Source organism: Engystomops pustulosus, chromosome 6 (genome assembly GCF_040894005.1).
Source record: "Engystomops pustulosus chromosome 6, aEngPut4.maternal, whole genome shotgun sequence".
NCBI classification, from domain to species: Eukaryota; Metazoa; Chordata; class Amphibia; order Anura; family Leptodactylidae; genus Engystomops; species Engystomops pustulosus.
The window spans coordinates 154667583-154691910 of NC_092416.1; the positions used below are offsets into that span (position 1 = coordinate 154667583).

General features: G+C 45.5%; 1 protein-coding gene across 1 annotated transcript; it reads right to left on the minus strand.

Annotated features, from left to right (window-relative positions):
* Nucleotides 1-336: 336 nt before the first annotated feature.
* QRICH2 (glutamine rich 2) lies at nucleotides 337-23060 on the minus strand. The gene is made up of 17 exons (XM_072111943.1): nucleotides 22716-23060; nucleotides 19523-19585; nucleotides 17968-18066; nucleotides 17455-17517; nucleotides 15624-16083; nucleotides 15280-15377; nucleotides 14562-14641; nucleotides 12967-13081; nucleotides 12758-12886; nucleotides 12170-12244; nucleotides 11385-11543; nucleotides 10410-10531; nucleotides 9400-9465; nucleotides 9219-9320; nucleotides 2712-2868; nucleotides 2144-2333; nucleotides 337-1420 (listed from the first exon to the last, which is right to left on the minus strand). The coding sequence occupies exons 1-17, from the start codon at nucleotides 23058-23060 to the stop codon at nucleotides 1320-1322; spliced, it is 2424 nt and encodes an 807-aa protein (XP_071968044.1). The 3' UTR covers nucleotides 337-1319.
* Nucleotides 23061-24328: the final 1268 nt, after the last annotated feature.

The window sequence follows — 24328 nt, forward strand, 5'->3', positions numbered from 1 at the left end:
AAACCTACTACAACACATTTTGGGTTAAAATCAAAGCCACTCCACTACCTAAGATTATAAAACAACTTATCTTAAATGAATAGTGCAAAAAAAAAAAAAATGTGCAAAATATCTCATCGGAGAGGAAAATGCCTCCTTTTGGCTTTGAACTTCGATGTCTATTGAGAAGGGATGGGGGGGGATGTTGCTGCTTAAACAGTTTAGATAGACTTTACTATATCTAGTAAAATAATGGTCTATCTCTGTGCAGGGTCAGGTAATAAACAACTTATACACTGACTGTAGCCTCCTCTGGCCCCCTCCCCTCTCCATAGGCTTCCTCCATATACTATTATTTATCCCTAAACACATTACAGGGTTACTTGTATAGCATCTTTGAAGCCAAACCTGTTCATTCCAAGATGGTTCCAATACAAAATCTGCCCCCATCATCATAATAATAATAATAATAATAATAATAATTCTTTATTTATATAGCGCTCACAGATTCCGCAGTTTGCCAAATCAGTCCCTGTCCCCAATGGGGCTCACAGTCTAAACAACCTACCAGTATGTTTTGGATCACAATATGTAGTATTAGGGGTGGGCGCAACCAGAACCCCTGCACCAATTCATAGTGTGAACACTGGTAGTTACTCATATTTCCTAGCGTATCAATGGATATATATATATACACACACAGGCGGCCCCCTACTTAAGAACATTCGACTTACATACGACCCCTAGTTACAAACGGACCTCTGGTTATTGGTAATTTGCTGTGCTTTCGTCCTAGGCTACAATAAACGGCTGTAACAGATATCACAAGTGTCTGTAATGAAGCTTTACTGTTAATCCTGATTCTTATGACAACCCAACATTTTTAAAATCCAATTGTCACAGAGACCAAAAAAGTTCTGGCTGGGATTCCAATGATAAAATATACAGTTCCGACTTACATACAAACTCAGCTTAAGCACAAACCTACAGACCCTATCTTGTATGTAACCCGGGGACTGCCTGTATATGTGTATATATGTATATATATATATATATATATATATATATATATATATATCCGTCTTTCACTTTCGATTATATCGCCCCACTTCCTCTGCTCTTCACAGAAACAAAGTGAAAAGAGGAAATCAGAATTCACAAGTAAATGTTGTTTTTTTAACTTTTCGGGAGAAGACATTGCTCGCTGTGAGACTCAGGTCAAGGTTGAGCACCGTTCTACCTCCACATTACATCACTAGACTCTATATTCTACCCATACTCTTCCCGATGGCTCCATATACAACCACTATACATGGGTACCAGAAGATAATGGAGACCCTTTAGGTGGTCTTGATGTAACACATGGGGGGTACATTGTCCTTAAGCGAGGGCAACGGTTGTTCAGACCCCTGAGTAGATTTCAGATGGGTTTTGGAAACTCCTATAAAATAAAAAATTGGAAAAAAAAATCAAATAAAAGTAAGCGGATAATAAATGATATACATGTATAGCTAAGCAATGGGGATCAGTTCATTGTTAAAATAGAAATTTTCTGTATTCTTGTCAGGGATTGATTGTGGGAACCTGTCACCAGTGGGGTAGTTTTCCTTTAGACACTACAGTAGATAGAAATGTTGTACTTTGTGAGATATGCAGTATCAAACTTAACCTGGCTCCCTGTTAGCACACACAGTCAAGTCCCAGGGATTGCACAATTCAAATTCTATCGCCCGCCTGCTCATTTGCATAATTGATTCACTCGCCACCTCGCTCATCAATATGCACCCAAACTCAATCCCACATCCTCCTAGTCTTGACCCTCCACCTAATGACGTTGGCTCACCACACAAGCAAACCTTGTGAGCTCTGTATCGCCGACATACGCAGTGAGCACTGCACATGCATCTCTTCCCTGTGCACAGTTGCTAGGCAGTGAAGTGACACTCCCACTGCAGCCTTGACTCATCTCAGCTAAATATGACTCTTTGGAAATTTTCACATGACTTTGGAGGTGGTGAGGTGAGAGCATTTTCTACACTACCCAAGGGGGCCGCTAGTTTCATGGGGTACATCTGGTGACAGAGTCCATTTGAATTAATGCAGTTTATGCCACCAATGTGCCAGCAGTAGTTATCCCATCTTATGACCCGCTCTCGCTGCTTACCATAATGAATATCTGAGGCCATGACTGAAGAACAGCCAAACACATTGTCATCTCCCTTTAAATTACAGTCACAGACTTTCTGATGAGCCGCCGTTGCTTTCTTGGCATCCTTAGACCTTATGGTGGGCAAATGGTTGTCCCTCCTTCCACGGTAAATGTGCCCATCCTGGCCTAGAATATAAACCTCCTCCTGTAACGGGAAGGTGGAATGAAAAAAAAAAAAAAAAGACAGATGTGTAAAATATGTAATGGAAAAAACTAATTCTAGAAGTTGCACTGCCTCTAGGTGGCAGCAATGCACAGGACATTGGATTGACTGTAGGGATAGGGAATAAAAATGTGATCACTTGGGATCGTGATCATTGGTCGTCCCAACATTCAAAGACTGGTGGTTCTGTTCTCACAAATTGATGGGGGATAGGGGAATAACAATCAATCTTAGTACAATCCCTTTAAATTGTTAAATTTCAGAACATATGACATTTCTAGTCTGAAACCAGGGCATTGATAATCAGAACATAAAATCCACAGAGCTGGGGATCATTCACTGTTGCTGTACCCATCGTACCTTTAAATTGTCCACTAAGTCTTCCTTCTGTGCAGTACAGGGCGTGCTGGCCTGCAGCCTCGTATAACGTCTTTGTGGGTAGGTCAGTGTGTGACTTCCTCCACAGTTACGGGTGCTGGACATTGATCCGAAATCACTTAGTTGTGGGAAGCGATCACTAATAAATAAGAAATCCATAGAACTGGGTTTAATAGTGTGGTGGTGTGACGTAAGAAATCATAAGGGTAGTAACACGACTACTCCCACTGTGCTGCTTATCATGTATGGCTGCTATAGAGGACCATATACGCTCTATGTTACCAAACTGTGACTACAAGTCCTGTGGGAATGCAAGGACTCCATTACAGAGCAGAGTTTCAATATTTGCAGATGATACTAAACTCTGTAAATTAATTAATACAGAGGAGGATGGTATTCTATTACAAATGGATTTTATGGAAACTGGAAGCCTGGACTGACAAATGACACATAAGGTTTGATTCGAATAAATGTAAAGTTATGGACGTGGGTTCGAGGAAATGAAAATTATACTTTGGGGAAGTGGTGCATAGTAAACTCAATTTTAATGATCAGTGCCATGTGTCTGCTGCTAAAGCAACATCTCTACACCTAGAGGAGAGGAGGTTCTACCATCACCATAGACATGGGGCATCCTCTACACCTAGAGGAGAGGCGGTTCTACCATCACCATAGACAGGGGGCATCCTCTACACCTAGAGGAGAGGAGGTACTACCATCACCATAGACAGGGGGCATCCTCTACACCTAGAGGAGAGGAGGTTCTACCATCACCACAGACAGGGGGCATCCTCTACACCTAGAGGAGAGGCGGTTCTACCATCACCATAGACAGGGGGCATCCTCTACACCTAGAGGAGAGGAGGATCTACCATCACCATAGACAGGGGGCATCCTCTACACCTAGAGGAGAGGCAGTCATACCATCACCATAGACAGGGGGCATCCTCTACACCTAGAGGAGATGAGGTTCTACCATCATCATAGACAGAGCATCCTCTACACCTAGAGGAGAGGCGGTTCTACCATCACCATAGACAGGGGGCATCCTCTACACCTAGAGGAGAGGAGGTTCTACCATCATCATAGACAGGGGGTATCCTCTACACCTAGAGGAGAGGAGGTTCTACCATCACCATAGACAGGGGCATCCTCTACACCTAGAGGAGAGGAGGTACTACCATCACCATAGACAGGGGGCATCCTCTACACCTAGAGGAGAGATGGTTCTACCATCACCAAAGACAGGGGGCATCCTCTACACCTAGAGGAGAGGTGGTTCTACCATCACCATAGACAGGGGGCATCCTCTACACCTAGAGGAGAGGCGGTTCTATCATCACCATAGACAGGGGGCATCCTCTACATCTAGAAGAGAGGAGGTTCTATTATCACCATAGACAGGGGACATCCTCTACACCTAGAGGAGAGGGAGTTATAGCATCACCATAGACAGGGGGCATCCTCTACACCTAGAGGAGAGGTGGTTCTACCATCACCATAGACAGGGGGCATCCTCTACACCTAGAGGAGAGGCGGTTCTACCATCACCATAGACAGGGGGCATCCTCTATACCTAGAGGAGAGGAGCTTCTACCATCACCATAGACAGGGGGCATCCTCTACACCTAGAGGAGAGGAGGCTCTACCATCACCATAGACAGGGGGCATCCTCTACAACTAGAGGAGAGGAGGTTCTACCATCACCATAGACAGGGGGCATCCTCTATACCTAGAGGAGAGGAGCTTCTACCATCACCATAGACAGGGGGCATCCTCTACACCTAGAGGAGAGGAGGCTCTACCATCACCATAGACAGGGGGCATCCTCTACAACTAGAGGAGAGGAGGTTCTTCCATCACCATAGACAGGGAGCATCCTCTACACCTAGAGGAGAGGAAGTTCTACCATCACCATAGACAGGGGGCATCCTCTACACCTAGAGGAGAGGCAGTCATACCATCACCATAGACAGGGGGCATCCTCTACACCTAGAGGAGATGAGGTTCTACCATCATCATAGACAGAGCATCCTCTACACCTAGAGGAGAGGCGGTTCTACCATCACCATAGACAGGGGGCATCCTCTACACCTAGAGGAGAGGAGGTTCTACCATCATCATAGACAGGGGGTATCCTCTACACCTAGAGGAGAGGAGGTTCTACCATCACCATAGACAGGGGCATCCTCTACACCTAGAGGAGAGGAGGTACTACCATCACCATAGACAGGGGGCATCCTCTACACCTAGAGGAGAGATGGTTCTACCATCACCAAAGACAGGGGGCATCCTCTACACCTAGAGGAGAGGTGGTTCTACCATCACCATAGACAGGGGGCATCCTCTACACCTAGAGGAGAGGCGGTTCTATCATCACCATAGACAGGGGGCATCCTCTACATCTAGAAGAGAGGAGGTTCTATTATCACCATAGACAGGGGACATCCTCTACACCTAGAGGAGAGGGAGTTATAGCATCACCATAGACAGGGGGCATCCTCTACACCTAGAGGAGAGGTGGTTCTACCATCACCATAGACAGGGGGCATCCTCTACACCTAGAGGAGAGGCGGTTCTACCATCACCATAGACAGGGGGCATCCTCTATACCTAGAGGAGAGGAGCTTCTACCATCACCATAGACAGGGGGCATCCTCTACACCTAGAGGAGAGGAGGCTCTACCATCACCATAGACAGGGGGCATCCTCTACAACTAGAGGAGAGGAGGTTCTACCATCACCATAGACAGGGGGCATCCTCTATACCTAGAGGAGAGGAGCTTCTACCATCACCATAGACAGGGGGCATCCTCTACACCTAGAGGAGAGGAGGCTCTACCATCACCATAGACAGGGGGCATCCTCTACAACTAGAGGAGAGGAGGTTCTTCCATCACCATAGACAGGGAGCATCCTCTACACCTAGAGGAGAGGAAGTTCTACCATCACCATAGACAGGGGGCATCCTCTACACCTAGAGGAGAGGCGGTTCTACCATCACCATAGACAGGGGGCCTCCTCTACAACTAGAGGAGAGGAGGTACTACCATCACCATAGATAGGGGACATCCTCTACACCTAGAGGAGAGGAGGTTCTATCATCACCATAGACAGGGGGCATCCTCTACACCTAGAGGAGAGGAGGTTCTACCATCACCATAGACAGGGGGCCTCCTCTACAACTAGAGGAGAGGAGGTTCTACCATCACCATAGACAGGGGACATCCTCTACACCTAGAGGAGAGGGGGTTCTACCATCACCATAGACAGGGGGCATCCTCTACAACTAGAGGAGAGGAGGTTCTACCATCACTATAGACAGGGGGCATCCTCTACACCTAGAGGAGAGGAGGTACTACCATCACCATAGACAGGGGCATCCTCTACACCTAGAGGAGAGGAGGTTCTACCGTCACCATAGACAGGGGGCATCCTCTACACCTAGAGGAGAGGAGGTTCTATCATCACCATAGACAGGGGGCATCCTCTACACCTGGAGGAGAGGTGGTTCTACCATCACCATAGACAGGGGGCATCCTCTACACCTGGAGGAGAGGTGGTTCTACCATCACCATAGACAGGGGGCATCCTCTACACCTGGAGGAGAGGTGGTTCTGCCATCACCATAGACAGGGGGCATCCTCTACACCAGTGATGGCGAACCATTTAGCAGCCAAGTGCCCAAACTGAACCACAAACCCCCCTTATTTATCACGAGGTGCCAACTAAAAATTAGAGCAGTAACTTATTGCTCCCTGTTCAACAACTTTCAATCATATTGGCCTCCTGAGGACAGCAACACAGTAGAAAGATGGAAAATTTACAGCTGTAGGTCCTCCAAAGATAATTCAGCCCTGTCTATTCATTCTCCCTCTTCCTACAGTCCCAAGTAGCGAAGGTAGTATCAAAATATGACTGAAAAACGCATCTTTTAAGTTGCTTGGAACTGCAGGAAGATTCTTTGAGTCCTGTCTGGTGTGCTGGGGTGATGTCCCGGGTGCCCACAAAAAGGGCTCTGAGTGCCGCCTCTGGCACCCGTGCCATAGGTTCGCCATCACTGCTCTACACCTAGAGGAGAGGAGGTTCTACCATCACCATAGACAGGGGCATCCTCTACACCTAGAGGAGAGGAGGTTCTACCATCACCATAGACAGGGGGCATCCTCTACACCTAGAGGAGAGTTGGTTCTACCATCAGCATAGACAGGGGGCATCCTCTACACCTAGAGGAGAGGAGGTTCTACCATCACCATAGACAGGGGACATCCTCTACACCTAGAGGAGAGGAGGTTCTACCATCACCACAGACAGGGGGCATCCTCTACACCTAGAGGAGAGGCGGTTCTACCATCACCATAGACAGGGGACATCCTCTACACCTAAAGGAGAGGCTGTTCTACCTTCACTATAGACAGGGGACATCCTCTACACCTAGAGGAGAGGAGGTTCTACCATCACTATAGACAGGGGGCATCCTCTACACCTAGAGGAGAGGAGGTTCTACCATCACCATAGACAGGGGGTATCCTCTACACCTAGAGAAGAGGTGGTTCTATCATCACCATAGACAGGGGGCATCCTCTACACCTAGAGGAGAGGAGGTTCTACCATCACCATAGACAGGGGGTATCCTCTACACCTAGAGAAGAGGTGGTTCTATCATCACCATAGACAGGGGGCATCCTCTACACCTAGAGGAGAGGCGGTTCTACCATCACCATAGACAGGGGGCATCCTCTACACCTAGAGGAGAGGTGGTTCTACCATCACCATAGACAGGGGGTATCCTCTACACCTAGAGGAGAGGTGGTTCTACCATCACCATAGACAGGGGGCATCCTCTACACCTAGAGGAGAGGGGGTTCTACCATCATCATAGACAGGGGGTATCCTCTACACCTAGAGGAGAGGCAGCTCTACCATCACTATAGACAGGGGCATCCTCTACACCTAGAGGAGAGGAGGATCTACCATCACCATAGACAAGGGGCATCCTCTACACCTAGAGGAGAGGTGGTTCTACCATCACCATAGACAGGGGGCATCCTCTACACCTAGAGGAGAGGAGGATCTACCATCACCATAGACAGGGGGCATCCTCTACACCTAGAGGAGAGGGGGTTCTACCATCACCATAGACAGGGGGTATCCTCTACACCTAGAGGAGAGGAGGATCTACCATCACCATAGACAGGGGTCATCCTCTACACCTGGATGACTTTCTGTAGAGCAATAATATCATATTATATGGGAATAAAACATGTAAGTAGTTTCTGTTGATCTATAGAGTTATTCTGGCCGCCATATTAAGGGTTAGGAATGAATTCTCCCTACTGTTGGCCAATTGTTATGAGCCTTGTAGGGTCTTTGCCTTCTTCTGGATCAACACAATAGAATATAATAGGTTGGACTAAATGGACCGATGCCTTTTTCTAACCTTATTTTCCATGATACATGAATGTTGTGGACTCACAACGGGCCGTGAACCATTGTTTGCTTCCTGAGTGTCATTAATGGATAAGGATTGCTCACAGAAGAAAAGACTGACCAAGCCACCAACATGGGCTCTATCGTTTCTTCTCGGGCAGACAACTCGAAAACAGGGTATTGGAAATCACAGCTATGTGTATGAGCCCATTAAACTACAAGGATGGGTGCTAGCCATAGAAACAACATATAGCACACGTCCCCATTATACAGCCATGTGCATGGGGCCTAATAGTTGGGTCCTTCTTCAGGGCATTTTTTCGTCAATGTAATATGGTAACCACATGGATCGTATATGGCTGTGCGAACAGGACCTAAAGGGAACCACAGAGCCAATAGCAACAATACTGAAAGACGCCACTAGTACACAATGGGGCACATTTACTTACCCGGCCCATTCGCGATCCAGCGGCGCGTTCTCTGCACAGGATTCGGGTCCGGCTGGGATTTAAGATGGTAGTTCCTCCGCCGTCCACCAGGTGGCGCTGCAGCGCCGAAAATAATCTTAACGCCCCGGAATGCACCATCCCATAGAAGGTGAAGGTGAGCGCTCCCCAAGCGACACATTTTCGGTTTTTAAATGCGGCGGTTTTTCCGAATACGTCGGGTTTTCGTTCGGCCACGCCCCCCCGATTTCTGTCGCGCGCATGCCGGCCCCGATGCGCCACAATCCGATCGCGTGCGCCAAAAACCCGGGGCAATTCATGTACAAGCGGCGCAAATCGGAAATATTCGGGTAACACGTCGGGAAAACGCGAATCGGGCCCTTAGTAAATGACCCCCAATGTGTAGTAGCAGAACCAGATGCAGCAGCTCAGTTCCATTCAATTGCCTAGGAGCTTAGCTGCAGTAACACAGATTGGCCACTGCACAGTCTATAGAGCTCTGTACATACATCGCCATAGACTGTTTATTAGCTGATCAGTAGAGTTTATATATGACCTATCATATTTCTAAAAATTCAGAAAACATTTTTCGATACCAAACCACTTGCCCCACCTGCGGCTCTGCTGGCGGATTTGGTCGAGTTCAAACACAGTATATGGCCGGTTGGAGCGATGTGCTGGTAGTCCAGGGATGTTTGGGATGGATAATACCTCTCTGATAAACCAAAAAGAGAATGAAGGGAACATATACTGAATAAGAAAAAACTATGTTATGAAACAAAGAAAAAACTTACGATCCGGGCACCATCATGTCCACCATGCGGTTACAGGAGATGCAGTGAAATCTTTGTATCAGCTGCCTGGATGGTAAAGATAAAAATATCATCTTAAAAGTGTTAGAATAGAATATTTCTGCTCTCAATAAAATTACAGGTAAAAATTTATAATTAAAAAAAATTGTATAAAAAATGCAACCTAAACGTAAGGCAACGGTGCCCCCTGCTGGCAGCCTTATGTCACTACTGCTTCTCTCCTGTTTAGTCCATGCATTCTATTCTAATTAAGACGTATTCCCGAGGATATGTGTTGGATTATTGGGGATCAGAGCGTCAGTCACTGCTTTGTGTAGTCCCATAGAAATGTTATTAAAAGGTCCCATTAAAGGGAACCTGTCACTAAATTTTACCCCATTAAACTACCAGCCCCCTCAGGTAGAATATGAAATGTCCTTTCTAGAATTCTCTCTTTTATGTGAAATCTCCCACGTTTACAACAGGAAAGAGTCATATAAAATTGCAAGTGCTAGCTGTAAGCAAGCATTTGCAATTATTTCAGGGCTTCTATGCCACGGACAAGGTGCAGAAGCCCTGATAAATATCCCCCATATGTGGGAACTGGATCTTTATCTGCTGCTCTCATTTCCAGCTCTGTCTTTAACTGCCTGTATCTCCAATTCTATAGATCACAGAACCACAAGCCTGATGCGATCTGAGAGATGAAATTGATATCATTAATATGTTTCCAGGTACTATAGAACTGATGATAGAGGTGTCTGAAGTGAAACTACAGCTGCAGCCTCTAAAAGTGGCTCATCTCAGGCAACATATGACTCTAGTCTGCTCATTTACATATGCCTTATGCAACATGTCACATAAAAGAGGGATTTCTAGAAAGGACATTTCATATACTACCTGAGGGCTGGTATTTACTTCTGCAGCCGCCCTCTACCTTCCCATCTACACCAGATTGTCAGTAAGGGTCTATTACCCAACTCTCAGTCTCTCTATCTCTAGCAATCACTTACTTTCGGATACCAGCAGCTTCTTCGACCTCGTACTGCACTGGAGGTCCTTGCAGCTGTTGGTGAAGGTCTCTCCAGCATTGTTCCAAGATGTTCTTCAGCGGCTCCAGTTCCATGCGGTCCAGCTGTAAACCATAAGACAGCGGTATTACTGACCACTCACTGATCTCATGGCTATGAGACCCATCCAGTGGTGACATCACAACGCATGGTGTCTAGGACGGCTGAATGGAAAACTACTGAGTTGTTAGGTCACATACAATATTTATTGGGTTTGTGCCTAGTTATTAGATTGTTTTGGGGTCCGAACAGCTGGAACCTTTTGTGAACAAAGGAAAGTGGATTGAAACACAAGTGCATTTGACTATTCACATCAATTACTATGAAAGGTTTGAGAGGTTATTCTGGTGCCCTGACCCTCCATTCACCTCTATAGGACTGTTGTACAAAGCCACAAGCTGTACTTGGCTCCATCCCCAAAATACTTACACAACTTTCTGCTTTCAGTCTTACTATTAGAAGGGTCCTAGCAGTACATAGGTCAGCAGATTGTGGTGATAACTTGTTAACTTTGTCTATAACCCCTTTAAAGGGGTTTCCTATAAACGAAAGTTAAGCCCTATCCTCGGGATAGGGCCTAACTTGCTGATCAGTTGGGGTCTCAGTTCTGAGACCTGTCCGTTGGGCCCCTCGTCGCTCCGTCAGACTAATGGAGCAGACGGCCGGGCATGACCGTTCTGCTCCATTAATCTCTATGGAGCTGATGGAAATTACCGAGTACCACGTGCTGAAACCCCCACTGATCAGCAAGATGGGCCCTATCCCATGTATAGGCCCTAACTTTCATTCGTGGGAAAACCCCTTTAAGTGGATCAATACTTGTGCTGTGACAACCCCTATAGATACAATAGGTTATAAGCCCCTATGATATTATGATAAGAAAAGCTCAGACTACCCCTAATATTCACATGATCCCACCTTATTCTCCATCTCCGCACTGATTCTCTCCACCAGTCTCTGCCAGTCTCGCTCCTGGGCAGTCACTTTGCTGAGCAGCTCCTGTAACATTTTGTTCTCTGTGGTGGCATTAAAATCTGTGCAGTTCATTTTACCTTTCGGTGCCTGGTCCTCTGATACCTATCCAGACAAATCATCCAGAAAACAGAGGGGAAAGGTTAAAGGCCATGTGACACAAGGAAAAGTCCACATAAGGGCTAGATAGAGAATGGAGAGCTCCTGTCCTTCATTACGTGTCCTCTTGTGATTGTGGGGGGTCCCCCCACTGATCGGACAAGTAAAGAGATAAGTGTCTTTTGTGGTACAACCCCTTTAAAGATCATAAACACTAGTAATAAAGGGAGACAGAGGTAGGTAGGCATCAGGATGGTCATAGCAGCAGAGGAGACACAGGGCGGATATATCACTGCCTCTATGCCAGTTTTCTTGGCTTTGAATCACTAAAATATCCACAATTTCTTCCGCAATACAAGAATTTGTGATTATTCTTGCGACTTCGCCAACTCCACGCCTTGTGAGTGAGAAGGGGAGTGGCCATTGGCGTGTGCACTTTCTAAAACCCTGTGAATATTCACTCCTTATTTTTTTTTTACGCAAAATTATGCCAGGCTCTGCCCAGTGCCATGGCCACCAGACGGATACATGAAGAGGTCTAAGCCTCCTAATGTATCCGCCGCGACACGTAGCGTCACATGGCTTTCATCATACCCCAGCGCTCTATACTGGTGAAACAGCCACAACCTCACCACATCGTCCTCCGGCTCATGGAGGTCCTTGTCTACTTTGTTCTTGTCAAGATTCTCCACCGCCTGGTACAGGATCTGTAGGGAGAGTAATGAAGGAGCCGCCATAAGTACAGATTAAGTAAATCCATCATATATATATATATATATACATTAAAATGCTAATTCCGTTGGTGGGGGAGCCAGAAGAAGTCTCCGGGTGTAAATTGGTCAACTCACCTCATATTAATGAATAGGAGCTGAGCATTAATTGTGTTGCACAGAGCTCCTTTGGCCACAGGAGCCGACAAATGGGGGTACTAGGTGCCTGATCACCCCCCCCCCCCCCCAATTGATTTTATATTAATGATCTATCCTATTTATCTAAGATTACATCCTTAGTATCTAATCTTGGACAAGCCCTTTAAAGGGCATCTACCACCAGGATGAAAGACTGTATACAAATGAGCCTGAGGGGCTACAGGCTCCATAAATACCTATGGAGCCTGCAGCTCATTTGCATACAGTCCTTCATCCTGGTGGTAGTTGCCCATTAAGTTCAGTCGATGTTGCAGATATTAAGGGTATAATACTGGCTGCGGAGACTCTCACATCAATGTGCTGCTGTTTCTGCTCCTGGTCGTGAAGCAGCGATCCTGTGGTTGTGGTCAGGCGCTCACATTCCTCCTGTAGCCGCAACATTGAACTCTGGATGTCATCAATAACAGAGGAGTGATTGTCCTAAAAGTAGGAGACATCATTGTTAGGTTGGTGGCACACAACTAGAGTCAGTCTGTAAATGCCTCCTTTAGTGCACTTACCTCATCGCGCAGGTTCAGGGGTACGTCAGTCACTGACTGCTCCCCGGAGGGGCGCTCCTGGTTCTGACTCTTACGCATTTCCTTTAGCTCCTTTTCAATGTCTTGGATGGCGGAACTTGGGATGAAGATGAGATATTTTGGAATGTTAACTTCTTTAACGTTTCAATGCTTTTCTTTCATCCCAACTTCTCATCATTATAATATTGTACATCCCCTATTATTATCCACTTACAAATTCTGTGTTTTTCCTGAAATAAGACCTACCACAAAAATAAGCCCTAATCTTCTGAACTGTGGCACCAAGAAATGTAGTTGTGGCAGCATTTTAAAGAGAATGGGGCAAATTTACTTACCCGGTCCATTCGCAATCCAGCGGCGCATTCTCTGCGCTGGAATCGGGTCCGGCCGGGATTTATTAAGGCAGTTACTCCGACTTCCACCAGGTGGCACTGCTGCGCTGAAAAGTATCGGAACGCACTCAAGGTCACCGGCCTATTCCTAGTGAAGGTAAGTGCAAGCTCTGCGACACATTTTTTGTTTTAAAAGCGTCGGTTTTTCCGAATCCGTTGGGTTTTTGTTCGGCCATGCCTCTCGATTTCCGTCGCGTGCATGCCAGCGCCGATGCGCCACAATCCGATCACGTGCGCCAAAATCCCGGGCAATTCAGGGGAAATCGTCGCAAATCGTAAATGACATAATGTCATAATGAATGGACAACAGGGGCTCAAGTAAGGAAAGTGCCACTGCTAAGCAGGGTTTGGAGAGTTATGATGATTTTCCAAAAGATGGACAAACATATGACATTCCCTAAAAATAAGCCTTAAAGGTATGTCGACACGTTCAGTTTTTCAGAGGAGCAAACGCAGAGCTCAGCATTTAGAGGCGCATCTACACTGGAAAAGGAGCTTCTGCGTTTGCGCAGTAAGTTTGAATTCATTAGCGGGAAAGCGGCCACTGTCAATAAGCACGGCGCGGCCGCACCGCAGAGAGCCAGCAGTGATTGCACAATATATGCGATGCTGCCGGATTCTCTTACAGGTCCCCGCTGAGAGCACAAGAAAAGTGAAACAGAGGGGTGTGGTGGACAGGTGTCGGCCAGAGCATACAGAGAGTTGCCGGCCCCCTCATGAATAAACCCGACTGCCAGCGCATGAGATACGTGGATCCGACCTCTTATTTGGTAAGAAGCCAGATCTTTTAGGAACATTTAGTACAAGTTTCCCAACATACATTAAAATAAATTTAGCATATATAGAAAGGGGCTGGGGAGAAGATTATGGGGGGGGCATGTTTGGTGGGGGTCTTTTTGGGTGGTGACAGGTCCTCTTTAATTCATATTTAGACTTATTTTTGAAACACAGGTATGACATGGAAACTGAGAGGGTTTTCATAACTGAACCAAGTGGCACTCATTTTTTTGCACTTTTTGCACACTTTCAATAAGCAACCAGAGATCAGACCCGGTTTTGTTTATAACCAAATTGCTGAATGTGGCGCATGCTGCACTAGGCTTATACAGTGAGACAAGATGAATGATTACTGCCCAAGGTATTTTCTTCCTGAAAATAAGTGTTGGACCTGGTCTCCTAACTTACTTGAGGTTGGAGTCCTCTAGCTTCTGGTTATCATGTTGTATGATTCTACCCTGGTCTACTGATCTCTGCGGGCGGTCCAACTATAAGAAAATGATGGTTAGCAAAGTGGAAAATTGAATAGTAGAGAGTTATATAAATCTTATAGGAAACTTGTGAATTCACTGCACTTTTGGGCTGTCGGGAAATCTGAAGACCAAAGCCTACCTACCACAGTTTTGGGGTCAAACTGGAAGCTGTTTTCCATGTGTTGGTCTCTGGGAAGATCTGGTACAGGACTCTAATTGCAGGAGTGGAGACAAATGTGATCACTGCTCCAGACCAAAGCTTCCAGTTTCTAATGAGTCTAACAATGTACCAGGTGTGCAACCCCTTAAAGAAGGGTGTGGAGCAGTCAGAAGTCGCTCTCTACCTGGAGACACAGAGGCTGGACTGTGTGAGAGCGCGTGAGTGACCTGGGGTTTACTGAATGTATGTTTCATGCTGGCAGGGAGAAGCCCTCCAGTGGCTAGTGAGGGCCGCCAAGTGTTTAGTTAGAGCCGGACAGGCAAGGATTTTATTTGATGTTTTGTTTGTTACTGCTGTTTTTGCTGGAATAAATGCACAGTTTCAACTTTAATCCTGCTGTCCAAGAAAGCTTTGTCATTGCCGACCCCCACATTTGAGCTAAACCCCTACAATATATATATATATAAGCCTTCTGGATAATCCCTATATTTACCAAGTGTCTCTTATCAGGGTCCCCTCTCAAGTCTTGAATTTCTCTAATCAGGTTGTTCAGCTTTTCCTGCAGGTCATGCACATTCCTGGCAAGATCATCTGAAAGAAGGGAGAAAATTTATCCTACTGATACATTGGTTGGGGTCCAAAACCCAAGACTCCCACAGATCCCTTGCAGCCAGCAGCTGATACACAGAGAAAGGAACTGGAAGTAGCGCCATTCTTTGTGTAGTGTTCAGACCAGATTACTGCAGATCAGCTTCTTATTTGTGAGGTTAAGGATCAAACACACATATTATTCTGTCTGATCCTTATGTTTTTATTGAGATTTGTGCTGGATCAGACCTGTATTTTTCTGCAAAAGTCTGAGGTCGGTCCGGTTAGCCTTGTCTGTCTCCAGGTCATCCACTGTTATGTAAAGCATTGTAGGCTCCTTAGATGTAGCTCCAGTGGAAGGAGAAGGTGTAACAGGTGAACCTGGAGAAGGGGTAGTATCCATGCTAGTCTTAGAAGGGTTAATCTCAGTATTGCCAAGCACAGGGGCCCCGGGGTGGGTATAGGTTAAATCATTTTCATGCTGTTGACCTAGAACTTCTATGTGAGTGTCTTCCAATATACTTGAGGCCACACCATCCCGGGTGACATGGGCAGTCTCCACAGAAGACATAGAATCTTCATCCTGACTGGACCCTTCAGTATATGACGCTTCCAACATGTGTCTATCTGGTTGTGATAATTCAGTACTTCTTATAGGTTCAGACACCGGACTGATGTCATTGTTGCCGAACTCTGTAGTCCGGGCCTCCTGGTGAAAGAAAGAAGAATCAGTGAGAGCATTTCAGGTTCTTGGTCTTGTAAAGAAGCTGCCAAGTACAATGCTTCTACAATAATTTTATATCTAATACCCTCCTTAAAAACCATCAGAACAAAGGCCAAATTGTGTCACTCTACTTTTGCTTTGCAGAGTTATGGCATTTTTTTGTGTTCTGAAGCTACTTATCAAAAATCTTCCTGAACAGCAGAGAAGTGAGCGGAGACTGACCTCTTCCTGTCTTTGCCCTAGAATTGAGTCTATTATATCCTGCCCACATTTCCTAAGATGCTTAGTGTTCTTTCATGATGGAGCTTAGCAGTGAATCAAATGAGATTTAATTGTGTAATTCCACTCAGCTCTGCATAGTCTGTACACACAGAATCTATATAAGGAGTAGCCTGGCAGCTTTGATCACATGGAGGAGCAGAGCTGGATTATGAGAGGGCTCTCAAGGAGCGTGCCACAGGGCCCCACCAACCCACCAACTTGCCCCTCGGGGGAGGGGGGGCCTCCACCAGTGGAAACAGGGCATCATCATAGGCACTCTTGGAGCACCAGGCCCAGTCTGGAGCTCTAACGGCTCAGATGCAGAGCCGGTTTCGGTATAAAATTACTTGCATGTGTGTCTATAGAACACGCTGTAAACACCATGTGGTACATATGAGTATATTTTGTTGTTTTTTTCTGCTGCAATAGGGCTAAAAATCAACTAAGAAGGGGGAAGACTAAGAATGGAATACTAAGGGGGACCCTGCTAATTACATAGATAACACAGACTGAGGGGGAACACTGCCGATTGCATGGATGTTAAACGTGTATCCTGGCTGGGATACAATCGGCGGGGGGCTCTACCAAATTTTGCACCCAGGGGTCTCCAACAATCTTAATTCGGCCCTGTGGAGGAGCGTGGAATAAGTAGTGTCTCTGGAATTAATCCCCAAATAAACTGGGCAGCATGCCACCGGTAAATGCAAACTACCACTGCTGGCAATACTCAGCAACAAGCTGATCTGTGTCCTACTGGTCCTCCCATGTCAGAGGATAACTCTAACGAGGGTGGCATGAGCTAGTGCCCAAATTATTGCTGGTATAATTTAGTAGGTGACCCAGCAGTAAACTAGCGCTATGGCCCAATCATTCTCAGAATCAGCGTCCAGAGTTTTCACCTCACTTAATTATAGCAATATACCATCACTGAATACGATTGGAAAATCCCTTTAAGGTTCACTGGTCAAACACCAGGGAATAAAGTGCATTCCTGTTACACAGTAATAATGATGATTAGTTCTGCATTTGATTTCACAACCTGAACGTGACATTCGGCACTAACACTGCTCCAGGCATTTCCCCCTTTACGGTTACCTTAGTCTCTGGGAATCGTGCCAACGTCTCGTGGAAGTCTTCAAACTTCTCTTGCAGTTTCTTCTACAGTAACACAAGAGAAAAAAATGTCTCAAATCCACATAAAACTAGTGGTAACCTATGGTCAACCACAATATTCCATGTTCTGTTACTCTAGATACAGTGTGGGATATTCACAGGATAGAGGATATGTGTCAGGCTGCTGGGGGGCCTAGCGATCTGGAGAACGGGACCAGACCTCCACCTCTTCCACCAGGATGAAGCATTGTTGTGCTCCATTTCTGATCACTTAGACTTCAATGTCCATGAAATAGATTCTCTATATCACCCTATGAAAGGAGCAGATGTTCTCCCCTACACTTCTGTAATATGGACAGAGATCGTCAAGCACTTTTCCAGATGTCCATAGAGAATGGATGAATACTGAGGCAGGCTTTTCCATTACTGTTATACGGTGGTGAAGGTTGTTTCTGAAATGTGACGTCAGTCATACGTTACCGCACATGTACCTACCACCTGAGCCTTCAACAATCCCAGCTCAATATGGACACTATCCTTCTCCGCTTCTGTCGTCACATCATGGTAGGGCTTCTCCAGCGGCTTGCTGCTCTCCTACAATGTCACATTAGAATATACTGAACCAAGATGTATAGGCACAGAGAGGCGCCAGTGCCATGTACAACCACTATACACAAGGATAGCACTCCCTGGGTATAAACAAGACATAGACCCTACAGCTGTAACCATCTAGACCAGGCCATGGGATCTCTCATGGACGGAAGTGTCTACTCATCAGTGATGGCTGAACATCGGGAAAAAATTGGTTTGGGACCCAGGCTTGACCCGAACACAAACTCAGTTGAAGTCAAAATAGGCTGTAAAATGGGTGTAGTAAGGCTAAAAAGTTTTGGGACGAACAGGACAAAAATGGGCTAGGGGTAGGTGGCCGGTGGATGGGCCACAGAATCGCAGCTAGAAGAGTCATCGTACAGCATGACTGACTCCTCCATGACTTGAGACAACTTTGCTGTTTTGAAGGAGGTGAGGTGGAGGGCTCAGCACTTTTAACAGAGGTTCAGTGTGGCGTGGATAATCCCATAGAAGTTGATCGACTGTCAATCAACTATTGGGGCCTACCAGTACACACTGCAAACCCTGGCGCCTACTTTCCCCCAAGGGAACTTGGAGCAGTCAGAGATGGAACACGTCCTCTCCCTTCAGCACCAGTTCCACGGCCACATCCCTGTCCCTTAAAACACATGCAGTACCATTTGATATGCTGAGTGCCATCTTTGGGCTCACATCATCACTGCTGTATTAAAGAGGTGGTGTCCAGCTCGGAATATAGAGAGAATTTTAACACATTGGGGCAGATTTATCAAACTGTCTGAAAGGCAGAATATTTCTAGTTGCCCATGGCAACCCATCACAGCTCCCCTTTAAAATATTCATGAGCACTGGTAAAATGAAAGCTGAGCTGTGATTGGTTGCCACGGGCAACTAGAAATATTCTGACTTTCAGACAGCTTGATAAATCTGCCCCAATGGGTCACATTTATCAAATCTAGTGCAGTCTGTACTATGTGCAGTTTGCCTGTGGAGTGTGCATGGGGCGCCAGATTCATCAAAACTGATGCACGGTCTTCATGAATCTGGCGCCCCCTCCACTACTCGGGAAATGTGCACCATAGCACGGCAGGTACACGTCCCCAGCTCACCCCCGCCCCTCTCCATAGGGATATATGGTGCATGGCACCGTATGCTGAGAAAGGATAGGACCGCTCTTGTACGGCTCCGCGTGCCCATTGCTGGCCTATGGGGGATGTATATACTTTGCCGTATCTACGCCCCCCATACGGTCGTCTGAATATAGCCATAGTCAGACAGAAAACTGGTGCAAACACTTTGGCCGCGGTCACAAGTACCAGGGGGGGCGGTCCTCGGCCCGAACGCACATGCGTTTCCAGGGATAAGTGTGGCCCATTAACCCTTTAGATGCCACAATGCAATTGCTTGTGACACTTACTAAGCCTGCAGTCTGGGTCCCTTTCTGTATCTCATCCTGTACCTCGCGCTGTGACTCTTTTAGGGTGTTGACGTCCAGCATGAGATCTTGTAGCACGGTCATAACCTGGAGGGTGAAAATGGTGGTCATCAAATGTGTGGTAGACAGACAAAACCATATTGGCAGAGCTTAAATAATTCTTTCCCATAGTACTTGGTATTAAATTTAGAGGTACATGGAAGGCTAGGGACACTGTATTAAGACTACTACATCAGCCATAAAACTTACACATGGGTTTGATTAGAGGTTCTGCAAAACCACCAAGTTGTATGGAGCTATAAGAGGGCACCCAACTAGGGCATCCTACTAGCGGGCATAATCTGGCGAAGCACCATGCAGACTGCGTCATCATGTATCATTTCTTTTTCCAACACAGTTTTAATATTAGTGGGATCTTAAAGTGAACCTGTCCCCTGATTTTACTACGAAACCCCCTCATTAGGGTATGAATTGTCCTTTCTAGAATCCCCTCTTTATCCGAATCCTCACCCATGTACGAATCTCCCTGAAATGTCATGTGAAGATGAGCAGAGAAGAGTCAGATTTCATACCTTACCTGAGAGGGTACTAGTAAAATTTGGTGACAGACTCACTTTAAGACAAATTTTTCAGTGTTGAGAATGTATTTGGGGTACCCATATATTTTTATTGATAGGGGGTACCTCTCTATTGCATTTATCTATAGGTGAGTTCTAGAGATTGGACACGGTAGGTGCTCCTGGTGCCTGGCAGGTGTATTTTGAAGTTAGGGAAGGACCCTCAGTTACACCTGAGGTCTTGCACATGAGCACTGAAGCTGGAGTAGGCTACTCCATCATCAGCTACTAGGAGCAGGAGCTGGGTTAGTATAATGGACAGGGTTTCTGTAGGAATATTTAGGGCACTAACCCCGGGTCCAGAAGGACATGTGGGTGGTCCAGCATTCCAAATATCCCTGACAGGTTCCCTTTAATCGTAGAGCTCATAAACATATGTTAATAGTTAGTAATACACAGTTCTACAGATCTACAAAAGCTGCGATCCATAGGGAGAACTTGTACAGAACGGGCTGTCTCCGGGGGTAGGGTAACCGGCTAATGAGAGGCTTCATCTCCATGGGAGAAGCTTACATGTCCTGAAAGAAAATGCCTTCAGTGGTGCCGATCACATTACATTGTATTCATGAAATCATATACAGGTTACACAAGAGCCTAATACTGGAGACAGCATGCTTAGTCAGGGTTCTGCCTTATTAACCTGTTCCTACCCTGCACTTACCCTAAAAATGATCTGAAAAGAACTGGCATGTTGTACCTCAGATCAATACACACAGGGATATGTTTTTGGCCGCAAATAAGCTCCAGTAGCTATGTTTTCTTGTTTTTATTCCAACTGCTTCCAGTTTTCATCTTTTCAAATACATATACTATTGATGGGTGACCTAGGCTTTATGGGAGTTGTAGGTAACAGCAAGACCCCCAATTTAGAGACTGACCTAATAATAAAAAAAATATATTTATATTATTTTGATATAAACTGAATCCCAATTATATTTTAATGACTTTTTTTTTAACTTTTTGTTCTGAGAAAATTTGAGGGATGGTTATTTACAGTCTTTCATGATCTAAGACAGTATATCTGCTTCATAAATGCAGCTGACCATGTAGGCTAGGCTTCATACTGCTACTACAAGCAATGGTCCTATTGTGGGAGAACTACAATAACCTCAGGAAAAACAGTCCTGTCCCCCTTCTCAATCACCTTTGCTTGGCTGTAAGACAACTGGCTGCAGCCCCCAACTCTGTCCTGCCTGTAGTAAGACAATACAATAACCTCCGAAAAAATTGCATGCAGAAATCATGTCCCCCCTTTCTCCTTCTCATTCACTTCTACCAGATTGTAAGATAACTGTCCGCAGCAGGATCCTCCCCCCTCTGTCCTGCCTGTAGTAAGGCAATACAATAACCTCCAAATACAATGTCCCCCCTTCCTCCTTCTCATTCCCCTGTGCCTTGCTGTAAGATAACTGGCCGCTGCAGGATCCTCTCCTCTCTGTCCTGCCTGTAGTAAAACAATCCAATAACCTCCAAATACAATGTCCCCCCTTCCTCCTTCTCATTCACCTGTGCATGGCTGTATGATAACTGGCCGCAGCAGGATCCTCCCCCCTCTGTCTTGCCTGTTGTAGGACAGAAAGATTGTTAAGCTCCGCCCCTGCAGTAAAAACCGGAACCCTTGTGTTCTCTGTACCATTTCAAAGTTGTTTCATTATCATTATAAAAATCCTACAGACGTATCCCCTATCCCAATGTCTGATGACAGGGGGTCTTAGGGCATCAATATCATTTATTAGGAAAACATCTTAAATTTATTTATTTTTTTAAATTATTCCAGAAACAGCGCCACTCAAATGATAAGGAAAGACCTGGTATTACAGTTCAGTCCCATTAGGATGACTTTAATTTTTATTTTACTTTCACGTTATTCTAAAAACCCTCTCCTCAAAAATCTATAATCTCCCAAAAATTCTTTCACAGTTGATTTGACGTGATAATGAGCTCCCTGGAAGTCTGTGCGGTTCTTATGGATGCACAGACAACAAGCTGGTAAATTATTCTCTAGTGTCCTGCGGTTCAGATTCCTTTACGCGCCCGGGGGTCCACTTTTATCATCCGTCTGGTTTCTAAGCAGCAAAATCCACATATGAAGTATGAGGGATGAGACTACAGAGCTGAACACTATAGATGGCTCCAGCTCCTCGAGGTGCTGCACTTGTGACCATGGAAGGTAAAATTTGAATTGCCGCATAACATTGATGCCCATTGGTTATGTTCACATGGGTGGACGTACCTTATCAATGCCACTTATCAAATTGATATAGGAACATTGATATAGAGACACTGATATAAGGACTTTGTTCTTCAACACTAATCTTAAGTTTGATGCACAAATATTACAGATGTGGAAAACCCCTTTAAGAACTCCTCTCCGGTTCACTTCCCTCATATGGTGTTTAGTGACATCCCAGTTCTTTTACGCCGGATCACTATTCCCTATGGAGAATGACGATGTTGCACCTGATCATTGTATTACCGTGTTGCTATCCTCCAGCATCTCACAAACACATCTGCTACATGGGTGACCTGTGGGTTACGGTAAGGATAGAGGGCACGGATGATACAGTGCCCCCAGGACCTGATCAGAGACTTGTCATTACCTTACAGACTCCTTCCTCATTGACCTCCAGCCTCTTCTTGAGCTTCATCAGCTGCCACATGTCTTCCACAGCTCCGCTGCCCTCCTGATGCCCAGGCTTGCTCCTCTCTATGAGATCTAGTCCAGAGGGTAAGTGATTCAGTGCCTCCAGCTGCCCCAGGGTTCCTCCAGATGGTGGGCATCGCCTTCTGCCACCTGTGAGCTCTGCACCTTCATCCTGGATGGGTAAATGCTTGATGATGGCATGGAGGAGGGTGTGCAAAGCGGTGAAATTCACTGCCCCCACCTCTGGGGTGCCAATGGCTAAATTGGCCAAGTCATGTAGACTGATGCCTCCTGCCTCCATGCCTCTCGGTGTCTGGGCATTGCCTCATCAGGGCTCTCAGTTAGTATCAGGATGCCACACCTACCTCTCACTTCTTCTGCAGTGTAGGGCGCCCCCTGTGGCTAGGTGACAGAAGTGTATTCATACTGTAGCACCTTATACATGTTGCTGCTAATATTGACATCAAGAGGTGGTGGGACCCGCAAAAACTGAGCTATACAATTAGGGCTCATTCAGACTATCCATGAAATTCGCCGATAGCGAATAACGTAAATAAATGGACGCGGTGACACAATACGGACAACGTGCAAACGGACGCATAAGGCTGAATGAGCCCTAATGTCATCCATAATTGTAGATACAATGCAACATTCTGTCATCCTGCGCAAAACAAAGATAGCTGCGCACTTCAGGATAAGCAGGGAAGGGCCTGGTATAGACGTTATCCTGAATTCTTTATGGTCACGATTTTATATATATAATAAGGACCCTAAATATGTCAGTGTTATGGGTGGCTGAATGAATCCACTGCCGGCATCCAAAACCGTCTAATTTATAATATATTGGATTTATATAAAATTATATAATTCAAATTTATTGACTTTATAATTAAATATAATTAAAATCTTAAAACCTTTGAAGAGGATTTTGCTGTGGATTTGCATCAAACTTGTGTAATTGAGATTTTGTGCCCCAGGTATTCTACATGCCATCCACAAGACCTTATGCATTAAAATCACCGGATTTTACCATTAAACCACCAGCCCCCTCAGCTAGGGGATGAAATTTACTCTCTTTTATGTGACATCTCAATCATTTACCTAAATCTAAAACAAAAAAAATCTCAAGTGAGAATGAGCAGAGAAGAGTCATATTTTGCCTCATAGGAGTCAAGTTTAGAGGATGGAGAAACAGTGTCACATCAGACACTGCTATCTTCGGTTCTGTAGCACCTAGAACCATGGTGTCAGATTAAAGTATCTCATCTTTTAAATCACATCAGGCTTGTGGTTCTGGGAGCTCCATAACTGGAGCTATAGACAAAGATTTAGTTGGAAATACGAGCCGCCGATATAAATAGTTAGTCCCACCTATTTTTTAACTGATGTACCTCCAGTTCTGTAAGTCCCAGAAGCACAAGCTTCACTTATCTCAGCCAAAATACGACGCATCTCTGCTTATTTTGTTCAGATGATTATGATTGGAGATTTTTTTTTTTAGGTAAATTGATGAGATTTCACATAAAAAGATGGAATTCTAGAAAGGACATTTTATACCTTACCTGAGGG

Coding starts and splice junctions, on each gene's coding strand:
- QRICH2 (XM_072111943.1), bottom strand. CDS start 23,060: ATGGAGGCAGGAGGCATCAGTCTACATGACTTGGCCAATTTAGCCATT. Junction 2,869..9,218: donor ATCCGCCAGCAGAGCCGCAG/GTGGGGCAAGTG, acceptor CTTATTTATTAG/TGATCGCTTCCCACAACTAA. Junction 2,334..2,711: donor ACTTAGTGGACAATTTAAAG/GTACGATGGGTA, acceptor TTCCCGTTACAG/GAGGAGGTTTATATTCTAGG.